Source organism: Agelaius phoeniceus, chromosome 3, assembly GCF_051311805.1.
Source record: "Agelaius phoeniceus isolate bAgePho1 chromosome 3, bAgePho1.hap1, whole genome shotgun sequence".
Lineage (NCBI taxonomy): Eukaryota > Metazoa > Chordata > Aves > Passeriformes > Icteridae > Agelaius > Agelaius phoeniceus.
Genome location: NC_135267.1, coordinates 71,828,245 through 71,850,414, shown reverse-complemented (window position 1 = coordinate 71,850,414; position 22,170 = coordinate 71,828,245). Strand labels below are relative to the sequence as shown.

Genomic DNA, 22,170 nt, shown 5'->3' with positions numbered 1-22,170 from the left:
GATGATTCTACCATTAAGGGTGAATTGTTTAGGATTAGCAATTACATATGACAAAGTTATGTTTGATAAGATAGTGGGGAGGTAGGGATATAGCAAGATAAAAACAAATAGCTTGGCTCAATACTAAAGTACTTAAAATGATCAGATAGAGTGCAATATCTAGGTGTTGGCTGCATTGAAAAATACCCTCTGTTGAAGCAGCTGTATTGTTATATACAAGATAGAGAAGACTTTAAGTAAAAGGACTTAAACCAATCCTGCTCCTTAGGGATTTAGACAGTTTGCAGTCAGGCATGAACTGGCAGTTAAATTGGGTGAAGCTTGATGTGGGTGGTATGGATTGACTAAAATGTAAACACCTTATTTTCTTTTCTTTGTCTACATTATACACTGACAGGGGAGGAAGAGCAGGCTCAAAACTCTTCGAGTAGCATTAACCTAGATTAAGCATTATTATTATTATTATTATTACTGTATGACACAGACTGAAGCATAGAAATTAAGGGCCAGTTTTCATCTAAATGTATTTGCCTAAAAGCTAGACCTTATTTTACACAGTGATTATAAGAGTAGCTCTTAAATATAAGAATTAAAAAACTGTTCTGAGATCCTGATTAACAAGCCCAAGAGTATTTTCTGCTGTTTGATGGACAAGAAGTTATCTCAAGCTTAGTCATGCAATGGTCTTAACTCCTTGTGGATTTAAAGCTGTGTTTTTACTCTTTCATCTATCTCACACAAGCCTTCCAGGCATAGTTCTTCAATCTCTCTTGTTCATCCAAACAATCAGGAACAGAGCACAAGATAAGCTTTTCTGATGGGCAAAAAGAAACCAAGAAAATGTTGGTTTCCCATATAAAAATCTTATGTCAAGGGAGTACATATGCTTTTTTGATTAGGGTTTCTAAGTTCCTTTAAATGCACCAGTTATGTCCTATACAGTGATTAAGGGCTTCAGCAAATAGGGCCTGAGAGGCCTTATAACCTTCCATATATATGCATTTGCTTCCTTCCTATAAATGCATTTGCTTACTGGTTTTCTCTTCTCTATGTGTCTGTTGTCGTTGTCATTTTAATCTGCTCTAGAAGGTCAGTCCTAGAGAAATGCCATTAGTGGGGGAAAGACTGAGCTAACAGCAAGTCTTATGCTTATTTCTGGTGAAGTGCTGCCTTGTTCCTAGTGGTGTCTGAAAGAGCCAGAGAGCCTGGGCTGGGTCTAAAGCTTTATTTTTTTAGATCTCAGTACTGAGCAGTACTCAGTTTGTAATTACATTTTGCATTAGAAATGCCAATATCCAAGCCAGGTGTAAATTGACACTGAAGAGTTATTTCTTTCCAGTGAGTTACTACATGAAATAAGTATAAGTTATTTGCAAGGTGTTTTGTACTTAGTTAATCAGGAATACATTGCTTGGCTTTTGTGCTATTTATTTCCATCAGGTGGTATGGGATCTTGATTTATGTTTTGAAGCATTGAGGGACTGTGTATTGTGTTGGTGAAGGCTTTAGACTGTTGTGTGAAAGAAAAGCAGTTGAAAAAATACATGCTGCTGCCTGAATTATTACACATATCTAAATAATAAAGCCTCAGCCATGTTTGCCTCCTGTCTGTAACTGCAACAAAAAGTACTTGTGATTTTAATTACTTAGAGCAAAATTCAAGTGGTTTATTAATACCAACATAACCCTAGGACAGAATTATAGTAATATTTTATATACACTTGGGGGGATGCTGTTGGAAATAACATGCAAGGTATAAATCTGCTCTCCTGCTGCTTCTCAGTGGAAATTTAACCTGAGATCCAGACCTTCATCTGCTGGGAGTAGGAGAGGGAAGAAGAGCATTAACAGTCAACTCAGGGGGAGTTTCCTTGTTCCAGATCTCAGGAGAACGTTTCTGCCAAGGGTGCAGAGGCTGGAGCCTGTCTGATGGAGGTTCAGTGCAATTGAGAGGGAGATGGATAGGCTGTCTCTGGCCCTCAGGTCCCTTGTGCTATGACCATCCAGGCATCTGTCCAGCTCCTAGCAAAGATCAGAGCACGCCTCATCCTACTCTAAGTGTGACCAGAAGCTGATGCTGCCCCAGGGTTATGCTAAGACCATTGGGTGCCAGCCAAGGGAGCCTCTGATGGAGGGCAGCTGTCTCCCCATTACTCCTACTTCATATCTATGTGCCACACAGTGGATACTCCTGTGGAAATATCTGACAAGGCTGCTTTGCATGACAGGAAGGACACAAGTCAGCTGCATTCTCCAAAGGATTTGTCCTGGTGACCACAGTGAAGGGATCAAACTGCAGCTGAAGAATGAGTCTGGAGTCTCTTTGCTCAAGGACACATTAACCCCTAACAACACATTATAGGACAAGAAGCCTTCTTTTAATAGAAAACTGCATTTTTAGTAGTATATTTTTTACTCTACTTGAAAGGAATGGGATCTGATGAGTTCTACTGCTCTATTCAAAGCACACAGGGACTTTTCTCACATTAGGCAGTTCCTTCTGTTTTTCTGGATTAACCTAACAGTCTTATTATTTCTTATTCCAATTATGTTTTGTGTTTGTGTTCTGATGTTTTTCTTTGGCCTGTCCTATCTGGCAGTCCTCACTTTCCTTCTTTATCTTGGATTTTTCTACCTGATGTTTTGCCCTCTTTTAGTTTTGCTGTGGATTCCTAGTTTAACATGACCCTCCCTCCAACTACTCTAGAAGCTAATATTTTTTGTTTGTCTGCATTCTAAATCTGTTTTCCTTTTAGCTGTTTTATTATTACAGTTTTATCAGCATTGACAGTTCCAACACAGAGTGCATTGAATGCAATAACAAAGTTCTCATTAGTTCAAAGGAAAATCAACTGAGTCATGGGAACGTAAAACCATGTGTGTAATCTTATTACAGATATCCCTGGTACTGTTAATTAATCATCCAGATTCATTCCCCAAAAGCATTAACCAAATCCAAGTCTAGAAGTTGGGGGATTAAGGATAAGCAGTAAGAAGGCTTTCTAGAGAGTTGTCCTGTTATTGTGTGAAAGTCAGGGCTTATAGCTTAGAGTGCCACATCTTTGGTGCTCACAGCCATTGTCACACAAGCATGGAACTTGGAGTTTCTACTCCAGCATGCTTAAAAATTGCTATGACTATTTTAACAAGATCTGTAAAGATTTTGCAGTTTCTGCTTGCAAGAGACAGCATGAACCCGCTATAACTTCTTTCATATCTTACTGAAGAAAAAAAGACAAGATCCACCAAAGGATAATCACATCCCAAGGAAGGTTGTAGAAACTGTTGCTTTTTTGAAACACTATGTAAATTGCAAACTCCTAAATTCTGGCAGGGATCAAGCTGACAAAGGATAAAAGCATAGCTTTAAAAGCATACAGAACCTCCACAAACAGCACATATATATTGTGCCCAGGTGGGTGGGGAAAAAATAAGGTAGTAAATGTATTTAATTACTGTAGTAAATTTATGTGCCATAGTACAGTACCAGCTGAAAATAGGGAGGAGTATGAGAGTGACTAAGAGAAACCATACTTTTCTTCCTGTTTCTTTCCTGACCTCCTTCACAGATCCTAAGGCTGTGGTTCCTCTATATCTGCTGAAACCTAAGGCAGTGTGTAAAACCTTCTCTCCAATATCTGACCAGTATGTACAAAATATTTTAGAGCTAAGCTGAATTTCCTATCTGAAGAATTAAACATGCAAAGTTTTTGCTTATTTTAGATTAAATTCATCAAATAAAAAATATAATGTTACAATCCTGCCTTGTTATCCAAAGTAAACTGCTGGAAAAAAGCCTCCTGTTTTCCTTAGCCTCGGCCCTCTCTTGAAGGCTTCAATTAACACAATGTTACAGTCTAAGCAAAAGATTGAATTTAATCAAAAATATTTGGGCTAGATGATACTCTTTGCTGCCCATGCATTCATCTGATATGGCTACACTCAAATCTGTGGGATTATTCTAATTTTGCATTTTTATGAATCTCCTGACTATATCCATGGTCCTTCATATAAAGTACCTTCTTTCTGAAGGGACAGAGCAGCCCTCCTAACTTTCCAGCCACAACCTCAAGCTAGTTTCCTGTCTTTAAGCCTGCTCTTTTAATCAAAACTCCCATGGCCTTGAACCAGCACAAAGGACTTATTCTTTATCTGTGGTGTTGGCCTTGAATATCAGTCACTATACCTTTTCTGTAGGCATTCATCTGACATTGCATTGTTCAGCAATGCACTTGTGAGGTTAAAATAATTCACTTTGTAAAGATATATAAGATTGTGAATCAATTTATGAAGATCTAGAGTATTAAGAGAGATACTTCTTAGTCTACAAAGCACTGTTTCACTGTCATTTCAAAAATTCATATTTTACATGTGACCAAAAGATTTTAATTATTCTTGCACTAGTGATAAACAGCAGTAATAATGTACTCATCCTCTGCACTAATAATAAAAGGCATCCTCTTCATTAAGAAAGGGTAATAGATTACAAATATTAAGCCTGTTAGATAAACTCTGAGTGTTGAATAACAATAATGCTTGAATGTTCTCAGGGCTTTTCAGCATAGGATCTCAAATGCACATGGAGAAAGTAGCCAAGTTTTATCCCAAGGTACTTGTGAGTACCTGGTGGCAGCAGCTTCACTTAGGCCTGGTGCCACAATGATGGCAGAGCCTGACAAGGAGTGGGAGGGTTGCACTGCCACTGCTCACTGCACACACTAGTGTGCTTTTAGATTTTACAATAGGCGTTTCCACCCCAGCATTTTCTCCCTTTTCCTTTTCCCAGTGTCTGAAGGCAGATACTCATCTAGAAAACAGGCTTATATTGCTGTCTCATAATAAGATAGCTGGGACCCAACTATGTTAATATGTGCCCTAATGGCAGCTGAAAGAAGTAAAAGGAAAAGCTCCTCCCAAAAAAGAGAAATAGCCAGTGGGCTCAAGAAAAACAATTGGCCTCAGTGAGAGTGGGAGACTGGAGTGATTAGGATAGCAGGATAGGGAGGATATAATTACAAAGCACGTGGTGCCAAAAGGCTCATCCTATATAATTTCTTTTAAATAATATCTGTGCTTGAAGGGGGAACTCATTGTGCCAAACTGATTGGTCTCTTTGAGGGCAATCAGCACAGCCACTTGCTTTAAGCATTTCAGCAAGAGTTCCCAGGAAAATTAACTGTTTGCTTCCAGAGATCTGACTTGCTGCTTCCTGAGATAAACCCAGAAGCCCAGTCTGCTGAACCTCACTTGGCAGGGCAAACTTGGAAAATCTGGGGAGATGTTGTGCCTAGGACATTATTTTTAATCCTCATCTTGAATTCTTCTGGACATAGCACCATTATTGTGCAGTCAGAAATTAAGTCATAGAGCAAAGGGTCTGAGAGCTTGAGAGGTGCAGAGCTTCTGGACAGCTACAGCAAATTTACTTTGAAGCCATAAATCGTGAGGTCTAGGACACTTCCAAAAGTCCCAGCACTAACTATGAAGGGTTGTGATGGACATGAACAGTTAAAAAAGAAGGCACAATTGAATGGATTTTTCTGTTTGTCTGTGTAACTTTATAAGTGGATGTGGCGTCCAGTTCATTCTGCAAGCTCTTTAGTATTGGCACTGGGAGGAATTTGATAAAGGAAAGACATGAAAGAGAAAAGACAATGCAAAGGAAAAAAAGAACCAAGGAAATACTGACAACAGAAAATAAGAAGAAAGACAGAGTGCAGAGTATACACAGGGAACAGGAAAGAATGTAGTTATTTAAAGTGTTTAAAATCAGTCTTCCTGGTAAAAGGGGAACACAGGAATCAGTCTGGATCTTCTTGCTCTTACACATCCTTGTATTTTAAATAGGCAGCAATTTTCTTCCTGGCAAATATCTGGCGAGTTATTTATGTAGGTTGAAACCCTCTCCATTTCACAGGCCATTGGGAGTGCTTAAATCCTACCTAATCTTTGGTTCAAGCAGCTGGCAGCAAAACTTAAATTGGAAAGATTTTGTGATTTTCATCCTAGAACACTTCTGTAAAACCAGTGACTTGAAATACAGAATATGTGTCCTCAGAAGTATCTCTACTGTTACTTTCTGAAAGATCTTTGGATGCCCCTTTTTCATCTCATCTCTTGTTCCTGTCCTGCCTAATACAAATTGGGAGGGCAGTGCATAGTTCTGTAAATATTCAGGTGAGAAGATGAAAAGAAATGTGATTTTGTCTTCAGTTCCTGCGGTCTGTTTTTGGATGTTTGAGGCCAGGAGCATGTGCTTATTTGCTCAGACAGTTCTGAAAGAACTTTTTTTTTGAGGACAAAAGATCCCCTCACAGACTGAATGAATTTCTTTTCTTTCTGAGTCACAGTTTGAACAACAGATTTTTTTTTTAATCGTGTTTTTCAGTTTTAGATATTTTCATTCTGTATTCATATATTCCAACTTTAGATGTTTTTCACCTACTAATCCTTCAGTGCTCAAAGTGTGGTCTTGTGGCCTTTGTGTCTTTGTTAGAAGTCCTCCTGAACTGGGGTGTTTCAGGAGTAGAGGTTTCACTCAGATTATACAATGTTTATGAGGGCAGAAAATGTGCACAACTACATTGAAATGCATTTCACATCCGTGCTTTACAAAAACAACTGGCCAGGAGAGGGCTGGTGGTGAAGAATGTAGAGGTGATGCTCAGTTATTTTTAATACTGTAGGGGTTAAGAAGTTATTGTTGCTGCACTGTTGAAGTCAATGGTGTAACCATGTATTTTTTTGTGATTTGAGGAGATGTAGGTCTTGTAGTCAGACAGTGTCCCATATACAAATCCGCAAGGAAAAGCTATTGCCAGATAAACCCAGGAGGGTGTTCAAACTCTGAGATTAAATCTAGCTTTTTTCTTACATTTTGCAGAATTCACTAGTCTTATTTGAAATGCAGCTGATCTGTATGCACAAAACCAGGAGAGCTTCTCATAAAATATTGGAAATAGTTAATATTTTATGAGACTTGGAAATAAAATCCAGCAGTGCCTTCTCCTCCAGTAATGCTTACAGCAGTTATAAACAGAAGGTAAAAAAAAAAGAGAGGAAGATATTCTCACCAGGACTTTGCATCTATGTCTAGGAACTGTTGGATATATATTGTCATGTAGACAGTGTGCAGCCCTTATGGGCACCTCACATGTCACTGTTATCTGCAGCACTCTCTCTCCTGATCACGTTGGAAGAGAAGGCATTCAGGTATAGATAGCAGTGACTCTACAGCAGAGTCTGTGTGGTGCAGTCTACTGAGCACCTTTGGCCAGGGAGGTTTGAATCCCTCCTCTTCTTTTCTCCTTCCTTTCACAGCCTTGTTCTGTGAATTCAAGCATGATGCTAAAAGTAACTGAACTATTTTGGAAGAGGGAAAATTGGAAAGACATTGTCTTTACAGCTAGGTTAATATTGCAGAGAAAAACTGTATGTAAATTTGATGAAAATGTGAATTTGTTCTGAGTGGAGGTTGTGAATGTAGGAGGCTGCAAACAGAATAGTGGTGGATGGTCACCAGAGAGAGCATCTCAATGCAGATTTCAGAATGATTGCAGGACAGAAACCATTACTTCCAAAATAGCTAATATTTTTGTTGGAAATGTGCTTTTGACATCTGTGGTTTTGGAGCTTCGAAAGAGAAACAGATTATAAAGTTATTAGCTATTGTAGCCAAGCAAAAGTAACACAGCAGTCAAGTAAAACAAGCTCCTCATAAAGAGACTGATAATTATTTGTGGACAATATTCACAAATTACTTCAAATATACTAGAGGAAAAGATAGTTTTTTCCTGGAAGGTTGTGGCCAGTGTTGGTATTATGCATGTGTTTGACTCCTAGCACATGAATTCATTCTGGTATGAGATGGAGCCTATTAGGAAATTGGCTACATGAGTAAAAGTCCACACTCCATTTCCTTTAAGGTTGCTAAGCACAACAATTATTGCCCTCAGTGGTAAGGCAAGCACATAAATTAATAAATGTCCTATTAATGAGTACACTAAACATGAAAATGTCTGAACTGGGAAAATACCAACTGTGCCTGTTAGGAACAGGGCATTGTGCTTCATGTTAGTTAAACAAACTAGCTAACAGGATAAATCAAAGGCTGTAGCACACATAACTGAGAATTTAGTTTTGTCTTGAATCTACCTTCCTGTGTAAATAAAGAATCTTTAAGGAAAGGGGTTATGATCCATAGGTTTAAAAGCAGTGGGATGCTGAGTGTTAGCACACTTGCATAAAGGTTTATATGTACAAAACCAACCCAATTACTATGATTTTTTAATCCAAAATGACAAAGGGTAGCCAACTCTAACAAAACTAGTTCCATCAAGCTACAATGTCTACAAATTCTTCAACCTGGGCAAATTCTGACTGCCTTATCCTGAATTTTTAATCTGACATTCCCTTTTTCACATCCTTGCTCTTGATTTGTAATGAAAATCTGCCTTCTCCAGTTTGCAAGGTTTGAGAGCTTCTCTCCACATTTGTAAGCTGTCCACAGCCCAGACATCCACCAGTTTTTAGCCTCCTGAATACAGGAGTGGTGTTTTAAAGGTTAAAAAGCCATAAATTTGACTTGAAAATTTACCTCATGTGAATCAATTTTGCATTGCTTATACTGTAAGATGCTTATGGTAAATGAATTAAATGTAATCCAGCAGTAAATGTGTTAAACCTTGGGGAGGTGGGGATGCTGCAGCTACAGAAGTAACAAGCCTGCTGCCAAATGCAGCTTTCACAGAAGAGTCCCTGGAACACAGTCCTCAGACACCCTAGTCTTCATTAAATAAACTCAACATTTTTTTTATTGTGATATGTGGCTGGTATTTTTATGCACAGTGTAAGACAGGAGCCTAGTGTGGATCTCTGGTGTAAGTGTGTATGCCTGTAAGGGCAGCAAGAGAAACCAGAGACTGTTAAAATGCTCAGGGGTTGGAGCTGAGCAGAGCTGTATGTGAATCAGCTGTACCTCACACATACATTGGGCAAAAGGGTTCCAAGAGCCCACAAGTGGTTGGATGTCCTCTCCCATGGTTGAAATCAGCCTTAGCTGGATACTGAATGTCCTCAATGGCTTTGAAACCTTCTCAGGGTGACTAAACTGAACACTGAGGAGCAGAAGCTTGAGTGCTGTGGCTGTGCAAGGCATCAGCAGAGGAGGAAGGAGAACAAGATGCATCTTAGCTCTCCTCAGCACCAGCTGCAGAGGGGCCAGGCAGCCCCAGGAGAGGCTGGCTGCCATACACGTCTTTGACGTTTGGAGTTCCGGGCTTAAATAAAACACTGGGAGCCTGAAATGTGTTACACTGGGAGCCTGAAATGTGTTAACAACTCTGCAAACCCTGAAATATTACACGTGGTTAAAGTAACATGTCATCCAAAACCCCGTTTTTACTCTGTGACATTCTATGTGAGCAGCACCACCCTCCAAGTAAAAGAATGTACTCACTGTGTCTTTCCTTTAACAAAGAAGACAGTATAAGCCTATTAGAAGGAAAGAATATAAGTGCTCAGCAACAAAGACTTTTTAATGAATATACTTTTAATTCTTATGACCATCCCATTGATTATAAGTACAACCAGAAGAGAAGTCTGATTATCCTTAGGCAGCCATTTACTTCTGGGAAAAACTGATGGCATTTGGATGTCAAGTGCTGATTTAGTGTTTTCCTCCATATATAGCAGAGGCTGAGATGATCCTGGAAGACTGGCTCAGAGCAGAAGCCAGACAGAGTTTTCCAGGTTCTGGTGTTACTTGTCACCTTAATCTAAGGGAGTCTCTTAAATGATGTGGCTGTATTTTAACCACCAGTGAGCCTGAAGTTTCTTCCCAAAGGCAGTGTAAAATAAGTTAATATTTTATAATGTGCTTTGAAATCCTCAGATAACAGGCACTGCAACATTGCAAAATATTTCATGGACAGAACCATCTGAGGTGAAATTTGCCTCTCTTTATGTAACTTCTTTCAATAAGCAGAAACCAATTGGACTCTGTGACTAAATAGTGCAACGAAACAAGATGGACCCATGGTTGTCAAATGCTTATGATTTGTAACATCCCAGGAAGCTGAATTGGTCAGACAATTCTACTAAAAAGTCTTGTAAATAACCATGAAAATCAGTAACCATCATTTGACCAAGCTGATATTGTGTAGTCTTAGCAGTAAGTACGTGCTTTTTTTTTTTTCTAGAAGAAACACTTCAAAAGTAGCCTAATGATTTTTGTATAAGGTTCATCCCAAAGGTTGCAGAGAAGAGGCATAGGAAGTGCAAAACACCCTTCATCAGACTGCAGATCAACTGATGAGACCTATGCAAACTAATAGTGTGGCTCTGACCCCTTGAGAAAGCTCACCTCTTAAATATGAAGAACATTCTAGTCAGCAGAAGTAAGGTGGTGTTTTCCCACGGTTTCCTGAAAAGTCTGTCAGGACTGATTTTCAATAGCTACTATTTATATAATTAAAGAATACTTTGGAATGTTTGTGGAGTATTGATGGCTGCCCAGTCTTGTTTGCAAAGTACACTCATTTTAATTTGACCAGATCTTAAGAAATGTTGAGTATTTGCGCCCTGTCTGCTGACGCATCTCAGTTTGGAACCTGGTAAATCTGCAGAGTATTTTCATATCCACAGAAAAAATCACAAGGAGCAAAGGGTGCTAAGGTCACTGTGCTCAGCATCTTGTGAATTCTGGTGCTCTGCTTACAGCGATATAAATCTGTTTTACATCTTTCATATTCATTATGATTTCTCTCCTGAATCCACTTGCATTGTCTCATTAATTAATGCCAGTTAGATTTTTGTGCTCTGACAGAGGGGTAGCTCTAATCACATGTTGTTGATATGTCATGATTGGGGATCTTAAAATTACTGCTGAAAAAACCAAAAACACCATAAAAAGGTTGCTACATACCAGCAGCATCCAGATGTGACATATGACATTTTGTTTAACGTGTGCGGGTATGGACATACTTAGTTTTGTGCCTTTTTGTGCCAAAATGAAGTTGTTGGATTATGTTAAGAAAGCTGTAGAGTATGTGACTGCAGGTGTTGGAGTATTATTGGTAAATTCATGGATTATTTCATCTTGGCTGCTGGGTCCAGTTTTGGTCTCCCTCCAAAAGGATACAGCAGGAACAGAAAGGCTGTGTCTAGGATGGCAGAAATTACTAAAGGCACGGATGAAAATTGACTCAGAATAGTGTCTGGACTTGAAGGAAAACAAAGGAGGGATAATACTGAGTAAATAATGAATTGCTTGGGAGAGTGTAAATTCTCCTTTTCCCTAGACAGCGCGAAGAGAGCTGGGCAGAGCGCGATGAGCCAGGAGCCCTTCCCGTGCGGTGCAGGAGCCCAGCGCCAGCAGCCGCGGCCGGGGCCGGGATCGCGGCCGGCTCCGGGATCCCTGGCGCACCGGCGGGAGCGGGAGCGGTGTCCGCAGCCGCATTACGGTCCGGGTCCCTGCGACCTCCGCCGAGCCGGACCGCGGGGCCGGCGCCGTCCGGGGGCTCCGCAGCGCCTCTGGCCGCGGCGTCCGGCGCCGCCCCCGCCCCGACCCGGGGGGCGGCCCCGGGAGCCCTGGGGGCGGGCGGGGGGGGCCGTGCCGGTGACGTCGGGTTTGCAGCAGCTCCGAGCGGCAGCGGGCGGGCGGGCGAGCCCCAGCCCCCGCCGCCCGGTGCTGCGGCAGAGGGCGGCGGGCCGGGAGCCGAAGCGGGGAGCGCCGCCGAAGAGGGCTCCGGCGGCGCCAGGATGTAGGCGCGGGGCGGCGGGGAGCTGCCGCCGGCGACGGGCTCGCCATGAAGAAGCATTCGGCCAGGGTGGCCCCGCTCAGCGCCTGCAACAGCCCCGTCCTCACCCTCACCAAAGTGGAAGGTAAACGACGTCGCGGCGAGCGGGACGAGGGTATCCCGGGGAGACCGGGTACCGCGACCGGGGATGCTCCGGGGCGACCGAGCGCGGTGCTGGGGCGATGCCGGCGGCGGGGACTGCGCGACTCCTGAGCGGGCGGTGCGAACCCACGGGGCGCGCAGCTCCCCCGCCGCCCGGCATCGCCGGCGCTTACCCCTGCCCAGTGCCCTGCTCAGCCCCGGGGCTTTCCTCGCCCTTACTCCAGAGGCAGAGCATCTCTCCGGACCTCCCCTCGGGACGCGGGAGCAGCCCCCAAACCCGTGGGCAAGTATCTGCCATGCAGGACCCTTGGCAGGAGGGAAGGAAGATGCTCGGCAGATTTGTTCTCCCGATGTGAGGAACGCAGCCCCGTGTTCCAACCATCTGTCCTCACCTCTGTTTGCTAATCCAGCTGCGTGGTAGCCGTGGAGTTGAAGTCTTATGGCCAGGAGGGATATAAAAGCCAAGGAGCAGTGGGGGCTGGCAGACCTTTAGGGGCCACTGGGACCTTTGAAGACTTTCAGGGATTATGGCCGGGGCCTTGAAAAGGACACTGATGTGCTCAGAAGGGTTCCCTGGAGAAATCTGAGGGTGAGGAGCTGTTTTCTTGGGTAGAGACCTGTAAGCCTTGTCCTGGAGATGGAGGGGTGATGCAAAGGCAGGGTGCAGGTCAGGGAGAGGAGCCTGTTTGAAGGATGGATACAGAGCTCTGTTCCTGAAGGAAGAGCAAAGGGAAAGCTGCTGGTTTGGGGGATACCACTGGGGTATGTTGTTGGTTGAGAAAATGGTGTTGGTGAAAGGAGAAGGTTGGCCAGGGGGAATGGAAGGAGGAGAGGCAGAAAAGGGATAAGACGAGTGAGGCAAAGAGGAAGAAAAGCTAAAAAGAGGGAATGATTGAATGGCAAGACATAAAATGTGAATGTGAGACTCCAGAGAAAGCTCATGAAAAAGAAAAAACTAATACTGAAAAGCTGAGAAATTAATAAAGGAAAAGAAAAAATGGTAGCAAAAGCTCTGTGGAGCAGAAAGTGAGAAAATGCAGAAATGTACAAGAGGAGGAAAGGAGCTAAAAGCAGCAAGAGTGGAAAGTAAGGCGTACCTGAAGGTTCTTATTTCAGTTCACAGAATATTCAGCTGTTGCATTCCCATAACATAAAAAACACCTACTGCAGAGATAGGAAAAGAGATCCCAGTTTTCTGATGGAAAGAGCAGGCCTGATCTTCATTACACTACAATCAGAATTTTAAAAAGCCCTTGGAGTTGACCCCATGCACAGTAGAGTGTTTCTCTCGAGGTTTGCATTGGAGGCTCCTCTGGGCTAGGAGCTCGCCTCCCTTTCTTTTGGTGCACTGCACAAGCTTTATGAATCATAAATAATAATAACCTACCAGGTTCCAGCTTTGAAATGTGGGTCATCTCATTCCTCTTTTACCAGTTCAAATACAGTTTATTACCTACCTTATATAGAAACAGAAAGAGAGACAATCTTTCACTGTGCCATAAAATTGAATCCTTTCAAGCATTTCCATGTCTGCTCTGCATACCAGCTCTCAGATACCCTATTGCTGCCCACCAGGGACTTTGTTGACCTAGTTGGACTTTCCCTTCTTTACTTCAGATTCCTTTTTCCTTTACCATCAGTGGCAAAAATCTAAATTGCCTTGATGGTGCCTGGAGTTTGTTTCCTTCTCTTTAACAAAATAGACTGGCTCCGTTTGAGAGCTTCCTTTTCCAAACCAATTGACAGCACTTCCTTTCAGGCTAACATTGACTAATTTTGCCAGCTGGTGTTAAAGCCATATAAAAAAAATTTGTAGTTATGGGCAAAAATAAAGTGAGACAGCTGGCACACTGTGGACTGCTGACTTCCCTTGGCCTGGCTGCCGTACCTCTGGCAAAGATTTGCCTTCCTCTGGTAGTCCAAGTCCATTGCAAAGGCATAGACAATGCTAAGAGCAAGACAACAAAAACTTTAATCTGCTTCACAGTTAGGATTATTTTCTCCCCTATCAACCACCATCAAAGCATTTCAAGGATCTTTGGCAGAACCACTAGGAATATGTTTCATTCTGGGATGGTTAGCCAAGAGGAGCCTTTCATTGATACGCGTTGCTGTAAAGCCCTCTAGCATTCCTTGTATTTTCCTGACGGTGCAGCGACTTCTTTGCTTTAAAAGGAAGATAAGGACTTTGTGCCTTCAGAAGCGTGACTGCCATTTCGAATTATTTCGGAGATTGAATCATCAGTATGCTTGGAGCCTGCTGTACCAGCACTTTTAAAGACAACTGTGTCTACATGCATTGCTCAGGCAGGCAGTAACCATACCATGTGTTTTCTGTGCCTGGTACCATTGTACACCCTCCATATTTTGAGAAATGTATGCTTGGTGCCTGATTCGTGCTTGTTCTTCCTTCTGTTGTTGTTTTTCTCACCAATTTCTGCCCACACTGCAGTGGCCGTTCCTCTCAGACCAGCCAATTGACTGGTTTCACCCTATTTGTACATGAAAGCACAGTGTGCTTTGAGGACTGACTTCTCTTCCTCAGGAAGGTAAATATCTCCATTCTTGCTCTACATCTTAAGATCTTCCAGAGACAGGTAGCATCAGCTTTGACAAAGAACTGCAGAACAATCATCACACCAGAGAAAACACATCCTCCACTTAATTAGCCCCTACTAGGAGCTGCTTATTCTCAGGCTTTCAGTACCAAGGAAATGCTATTGCAGCCTCCCCTGTAGCACATTTCCTCTGCACTGTTCTGTCAGGAATGAGTGACTGGTGATATTCCAAACTGAGTTGCCGTGGAACCAGATGAACCACATGTTCAGCTGGAGTAACCCTGCCCGCGTTGCTGGAGTTGCAGGGAACTTGTATAAGTATGAATGAGAAATAAATTTGGCCTTTAGTACCTTTGCATGCCTGCAGGGAATTCATCACAAGCATATCAACACTATAATTGCTTTAATAATAAATCTTTTTCACTTCTTTAGCAAGCACAAACCAAAGATCCCAAGCATAGCAAAAACTTCCATGAGAAGCAGTCAGCTTCTTTAAGAGAGGAGATTCTTATTATCCTCATTTTGCAGATGGAGCAGCTGAGAAACTGCAGAATGAAGCAACTTGCCTAAAAACAAGCAGCACATCTTTTGACAGAACAGGCAAGAAAAGACCTGCAGCAGATAGGAATGGACCCCCAAACTTTCCACACATATCTTTGTGGCCATGAGAGGGCTATGAATGGATGCAACTGGGGACAGAGAAGCCTTAGTTTATTGAAATCAGTGACTAAAGCTTTCTTTTTGGGAAATAAGCTCAAATGCTGCATAAATACATTTCTGAATAAATACTGTGTAACTATTAGCAGCATTCTGCTGGTGGCATCCAAAGGTTTTGGTAGACAGGCAATGCTTGTACGACTGAGCACCAAGGCAGGCTGTGTAAACATCTCACCCAGGACTTCACAACTGTAGAAGCAAGGTTTGGTGGCCATTGGTCTTTTTCTCATGAAAGCCATACATGACAGACTATGCAGTGCTCATGCATCCTAGAAAACAGAAGCAATGGTGAACAAGAGAGGCTGGTGTGGCTCAGCCAGGGCCGTGGGTTTGGTGGCTCAGCCAGGGCTGTGGGTTTGGGTGTGCTTCCCCACTGAAGCAGCCTTGGCAAGGAATTTGTGTTGGCTTCTGCATGGAGGACTTAACTTTGAAAGTGTTCACTTATGTTCAGTGTGAGCAGTCAGGGCACCTTAACCCACCCAGTTCTTGCTCCTTAGCTATGGTAGCAGTTTTCTCCTTCTCCTGACCAGAACTGGTGAAGGTGATGGTGACAAATTCACATGGATAGGAGTTTTAGGTTTGCTGTGTGTCTGCTTGTCCCTTGGACCTACCAGCATGCGCCCCATTACCGCAGGATAATGTCACTTACTCAGCTGACAGAAAAGCAGTGCCTTCTTCCGTGGGTACTGAGTGTTAAGTACACATGGACAGTAATTACACTCTGGCTTTGGCCCAAGGCAGCTTTTGCTCAATTTTTGTATTCCTTGCAGTATTTTCAGTTAGTACAACAGCATATTTGAGCAGATAGCCAAGATCTTGTTCCAAAGGCGTGAGGAGTTTCTTGTTGCATAACACCTGGCTCACTTCCCAAATGGCACCATGCTTTCTTAGGCTTTAAGCAGCTTCAAAATGAGCTGCTCTTAGCTGTGCTAGCTTACTCACTGGGGAGTCCCTCTAGCTGATCATGTCCCCCTGGATATTTTGTCTACTATCTCACCTGTGCAAACTCATGAGTTATAGGTTTGGAGGCGACTCATTACTTCTGCACTGTTCCCCTCCTCAAATGATACAAAAATAAAATAAGACCATTTTGATATTACTAAACTAATGCCAGAGCAGGAGTTTTAATGCATCACAAAGCAGAAAGAGAAGTTATTAAAGATTTATGTAAGCTTCCTTACTTTAGTGGCTGAAATGAGACAGTATGTACACACAATGGACAAACTGTAGTTTCACTTACAATGATGGAACTTAAGAATGACAGCATCCATTGGATCATCGTCTCAGTCCTTCCATAGATCACAGACCATTACATTTCACCCACTTATCCCTAAATGAAGTAAGGTGCCTTTTGTAGTCATCTTGAATCAATTTAGGCATTTGCTTTCAAAAAATAAGCAGATTACTAATCCACCTATTTAATTATAGGCTTCTCCCATGAGAAGTTGGAACAAGAACCAGTAAAAAATAAATATGAAGTCACCAGAATGCGTTATTCACTGTTTCCTGTATTTTAATTTTTTAAATCTTGTAAAAGGAATTTTGTCCTTCTTTCCTGATGGCTGACAATCATAAACAGTAGGATTTGTAGCTCAGTGTAAGAGCCAGAGTTCCAAAAAGACTCCTAGTTCAACATAAAAGTCTAAGTTAGCTCAACATGTATTCCCCAGCAATTTCCCAGCTGCAAGGCTCATGTATAGGATTATTTATGTTGTTGCTTTCCTAGCACATTATACTCAGTACAGCACATTCACTTATGTAGTAAGCAGCTCTCTCCGCTTGGCTGGAGCACCACTGCCAACCTTTAGTCCACAGCCTAGTTAATCTTTGTTAATTATAAACTGTGAGATGTCACTGCAGACCTGGATAGCATCCTGCAGAAGCAGGAATTTGGCCAATGAAAGAGTAGGTTCACTTTGTAGTCTTCACTGAGCTTTGCTGACAGCCACTGCGGCATAAGATCAAAGGCAACAGGAAACAAGGTGTTTTCAGCAGTGCAGAGCTGGCTTGCCTCTAGGCAGAGTTGCCCACCATCTATTGGAGAAATCAGGTATCTGATCTCCCTTGGAACTGCCTGGTTCCAAACAAATGGATCTCCTCTATCTGGACATAATGCAGGGGTACCCAGCCTGGGAATTTTGTGAGCTCTACTCAGGGCATGAATTTTGACATGAGATCAAGCACCCTTTGGTTATACAAAAGTTGTACGTTGGCTCTTCTGGAAGTATTAGGTATACATTTAGTTCAGTTTCACTACTTCTGACCCTAAGCCTCCTCAAACTCAAACAAGTGTGAACCCTGTAAATCTTGTCATTCAGTCATGAAAAGTACAGAAGTGAGGAGGTAAGAGCTCGAAATGCCTTTTCCACAATCACCTCAAATTCCCTAGCACAACTCTCAGTAAGGGTAATATTTAATTTGTGACTGAAAAAGGCATAAGTCTGTCTTCTGTAGCTGACTGAAACAAGTGAGGAATGGTGGGTTGCAAAAGCCTTTCTCACTGCAAAGAGGATGAGGCAAGTATCAGAGAGAAAATAGAAACTAGAATTTTTGTGTGCAATGTATTTTTGCATGGAGTTACACTGAGTACCTCAGTGCCCACAGGGGCCTAGCCAAACCTGTCTTTTTTTAAAGGAGACTCAGCTTTTGATGAATGTGCTGCTGAGAGGTGAGGAGGCATCTCTTCTTCCTTCCAGGGGATCACTGAGTATCATGTGGGGTCTTCTGTGGATATATATGCATTACTCCAACCACTATGAGCACGCTCAAGTCCATGTCAAGTCCCCACTAGTATCTAGTTATTGGTTGACAGAGAACAGACTATCTCTGACTGCTCCAACTATCTTGATCTGAACTTAGGACCTAACAAATGCATTGTGTTTGATGTTCAATAGCAGGTTAAACCATTAGCTTCTAGGGGAGAAATCAGGTGGAGTTGGAATTTACTATGGAGGAAACCAATGGGCTACAGGAAAGTCTTCTGTCTAAAACTGTGCTTACTTGAAAGCCAGGCAGCTCCGAGTTTTTGAAAGCTCCTCAAGAGTAAAAGAACATTGGCTTGTTTTTGATAAAGTGCAGTCAGCAGTGCCTCCACAGTTAGCATGAATTCATTTATCTCCTGTATATATGCACTGATATAAATGTGCTCTTTATATTAGTATGTAAGTAATTGAATTCCCTTGGAGATAAAACTATTACTCAAGAAAGATATGTAGCACTCAAATGCCTGGATAATTATTGCAGTAGCTTCCTACAGAGAATCCAGACTGGTTTTTTACCATCTCTCAACCCTTTGTTCAGTCTGAAATTGGAACAGACTGATCAAAATTTGCCCAGAATACAGTTTTGCTCATATCTGATTTTTTGTTCTAATAGCAGTTCTGCTTCCATAACCCCTCAAAGTAAGTGATGAAACTCCCAGTGACCTCGCCAGGTGACTCACTGTAAGATTCAATCCAATTTTTATTCAAGAATGGAATGCAGAATAATATCAAGAAAACGTAACTTATAATCAGGGTTACTCCTTGCACATGGTTATTTTCCAGTCCCACAATGCTGCTACTGTAAAAAGCACCCAGTATCTTCCATTTTCACTCTGGATTCTGGTCATGAATTCTGATTAATAATAAGAAGAACAGTATTTAGGGGAACTCCTCACCTCATAAAATTCAATGTAGAATATCATAATCAGGCCCATTTGAATGCAGCACTTCTACTGGAATTTCAAGGCAGTTGCCTCTGAAGATGAATTAAATGGATTAAAGTCCAAATTGCTGCAGTATGAAGTTGATAACTTTTTGGTCCTCTTTATATATCACTAACAGGAATTAGAATATATTGCAGAAAGCCTTGCTGGCACATTTGACAGAGGCAGAAGGGCATATGTATGCTAGGGAGGAGAATTTGGCATGTCTTCAAAAATATGTGGAGATTATTTAATTCCAGCTCTTAGTAGGTTTAGATATAATATCTAGCACAGGATAAAACAGGAATTAATATATATTAACCATCAGTGATAATGCCCACTCTATCTGTGAATTATACTTCAGGATATGAGAATACCTGCTACAAGAAATTTAGGCTTATTTGATACAAATCAAGCTATATGGATGATCTGGTGATAACAGTAATATGGGACAGATTTCCACAGATGAGAATCAGCTTGATTGTCAATGAACCAAAAGTCCTATTTTCTACCCTGCTGGAATTAAAGAAAGAGGATCGGACAAGTTCGAGTAGCCTGCACAGATTATTGTAACACTTTAATAATTAGTTAATTTATACTAAGAATTTCAATACCAGAAGAGGGTCTGAACTCAGAATGCTTTTTTCTTGGTTTGAGTTTTTGTTCATGCAATTTTCCCTATTTTCATATACCTATATCCCTTATTCTGCAGCCTCAAGCAAATTCAAACCTTCTGACCCAATAGGTTAATATCCTAGGTTTGTTCTTTAAAATAGTTCTATTGTGGACTTTAAAACTATTTTCTGTATTAATTTATTCTAAATTTAGTAATTCTATTTAATGATCAAATTAAGTAAAATTATTTTTATCTCATACTATAAGAGTGAATTATTTAAAGAAAGCACTTTAAGCTTTTCTCAAATAGCATCTGAAAATCCATTCCTGCAATGCTTTGTTGACCAAATATTCTAATTTAAAAAATGATTTAATAAGGTTTGATGGAGTTTTGTCATTTCTCCATTGTGATGCATTAATTGGTATTCAATAAAAAACAGAGTACTGATCTTCTAGACCTTCAGCCCCAACCATGGTTGGAAAACTGGGGAACTGTGAGCAAACCCAAAGTCATTCTAGTGCTGTGTTACAGTCCCACACACCAGCCACCCACAGGGACTCACAGCTTTCCTGTAGGAATCCAGGAGCAGCTTCCTCAAAACTCCCACGCAGCTGCCATATGGGCCTGACCAAAAGTGCATCGGGTCCTGCCTCCAGCTTGGTGGAATTGAACAAGAACATGTATTTTCTAGCCATTCATCTCTCACAGTGTGGGTGTGCTGAGAGCTGCAGCTTGCCCAGATGTAGAAAAACATTTTTTCTGCTTTGTTGCTAGCAATTTTTGGCAGTTATTTTGTTTTTTTCACTACTCTTGAGCACTGAGTTGCCCTTTTCTACGGAGCATCCAGTGAAGGGCTCACAATCCCTGGTGACCAGAGCCCATCACCGAGGTGCAGCATGTGGGTTTGTTTACTCCCACCTGCACCTCTTTATCAGCACACTTCTCCATCTGCCCATGTGTGACCCAGTCACATTGTCCCTCATCCCTGCAGCTGGCCACTGCCCTTGCTGACCTGCCTGGCTTCACATCATTAGGAGACTTGGTCACCTTTGTCACCTGGCTCACTCCCGTGGAGAGGTAGCTGTGGTTAGTGGTGAAGAGTGCAGCTCCCACCACAAACTTCTGCAGAGTTTTGGCCGCCTCCCCCACTGCTGTGTATACTCCTCACTGGTTTCCTATCCTGTACTGAGCCTTTTATCAATTCCAGAACTTTCCCTGTCAGCGTATTTTCTGTAAGGCTCTTTGGAGTAGAATTTTTTTCAGGATCCTCTTCAAAACCTGGAAAGGGTTTTGAAGGAGCTGTCTCTCCTTTACCCATGTGCCTGTTGACCACTGTCAGAGAGCACTGGTGAGGCTGCAGGATGAATCATCCAGTCTGCCCAGCACATAATGCTGTCCTTTATGCTGTCTAAGATGTCCATCCTAACTATTGCTCACTCTCTTAAGCACTTACCACTCTGTTTCAAAGCTGAGTTGGCAGGTAAGTGGCTGAAACCTTTCCTTCAAAAACTGGAGGTGGAGTGTGTGCCCCTCTTCAGTAGCTCAGTGCATAAAGCAGCCTTCCACCCCTCTGCTAGGAGCAGGAAATTCATCTGCCAGAGTGTCCACAGGCCCTCCAAGGCTGGGGGAACCCAGCTAGCAGCAAAAAACTGGTTGACTCAGAATAGAAAACATCCTTACTTATTAGGAAAGCATAAATTCAGGAGGTTATTTGCCCAGAGGAGAAAAAGTGAGGCCCTAGCCTTGTTCCAGTGGCTACTTCAAATACAGAAGGGAGATATTTCCTGGAGATGACTCCTAAGATGAGAGATGGGACCTCTCAAATGTGTCTTTGAATCCTGACAGAGTCTGGGTTTAAGAGGGGCACATGGGTGTTAGGAGTCATGGTCCTTTGGCGTGCCCATGAACAGATTCTTTGGCATCTGATGAGCTCTAGTGGGATTGTGAGGAGGTTACAGCTGCTACAAGCAGCTTTGGCAAAGCTAGAGCTAATTTGGAAAATGAGGGAATGTCCCTTGATGCAGAAGTTGGTCTGTGCGTGCCCTCATTACAACTGTGCAGGAAGGTTGATACATGGAGATGACTGGCTTCAGAAATAAAATATTAACAGTTTCTCAAAACCAGACACCAGGATGACCTGTGAAAGGAGAGGCCATCACTGACAAGGGCACAAGAAAAGGTGCACTAGGTACTGGGTGGTCTGCCAGTCCCTGAGACCTCATTCTTTCACCTGACTGACTGCGAAGAAAATGCCTGGGAAACAGATCTGAACAAATATCAACATTTCAGGTTTAGACAGCTACAGTGGTAATTAGAGATGTAAATCACTTAATGAATTTGGTATTTCATCTTTTCTTCACAGGATGATGCCTCAGCTGGTTTTTAACAACTTGGTTCAAAAATCTTGAACACCTAAATAATACATGGTTAGTGTGGTAGGAACAGGGTAGAAACTGTGGTAGACAGGAAGGGGATAAAAACAAAATTTGAGGAGTTTGTGAGTCTGCTATTGAGGCAAATAATATTGGGTATCCAGGAGACCACCATCAGGAGCCATCATGTGTGTTCTCTTGTGATGTTGGCACTAATTGTCTCCCACTGATCCTTCCATGTAGTAAATACTGGGTGAAGAAGTTGCACAGCATTCAAGGCTGTGAGAATATGCTTTGGGAGTATCTGGCCCTGATCCCTCTG

At 42.2% G+C, this 22,170-nt stretch overlaps 1 protein-coding gene across 2 annotated transcripts in view; it reads left to right on the top strand.

Moving 5' to 3' along the window:
- SLC35F3 (solute carrier family 35 member F3) overlaps positions 1 to 22,170 on the top strand; it is a 164,261-nt gene that overhangs the window by 91,214 nt on the left and 50,877 nt on the right. Inside the window, exon 1 of one of the 2 annotated variants that reach the window (XM_077175593.1) lies at positions 11,353 to 11,883. The exons of the other annotated variant lie outside the window; for it this stretch is intronic. Within the exon in view, the coding sequence (XP_077031708.1) occupies positions 11,808 to 11,883 (76 nt within the window). The 5' untranslated portion in view covers positions 11,353 to 11,807. Of the gene's footprint in view, positions 1 to 11,352; positions 11,884 to 22,170 lie in introns of those variants that run through there. 2 annotated transcript variants of the gene reach the window in all.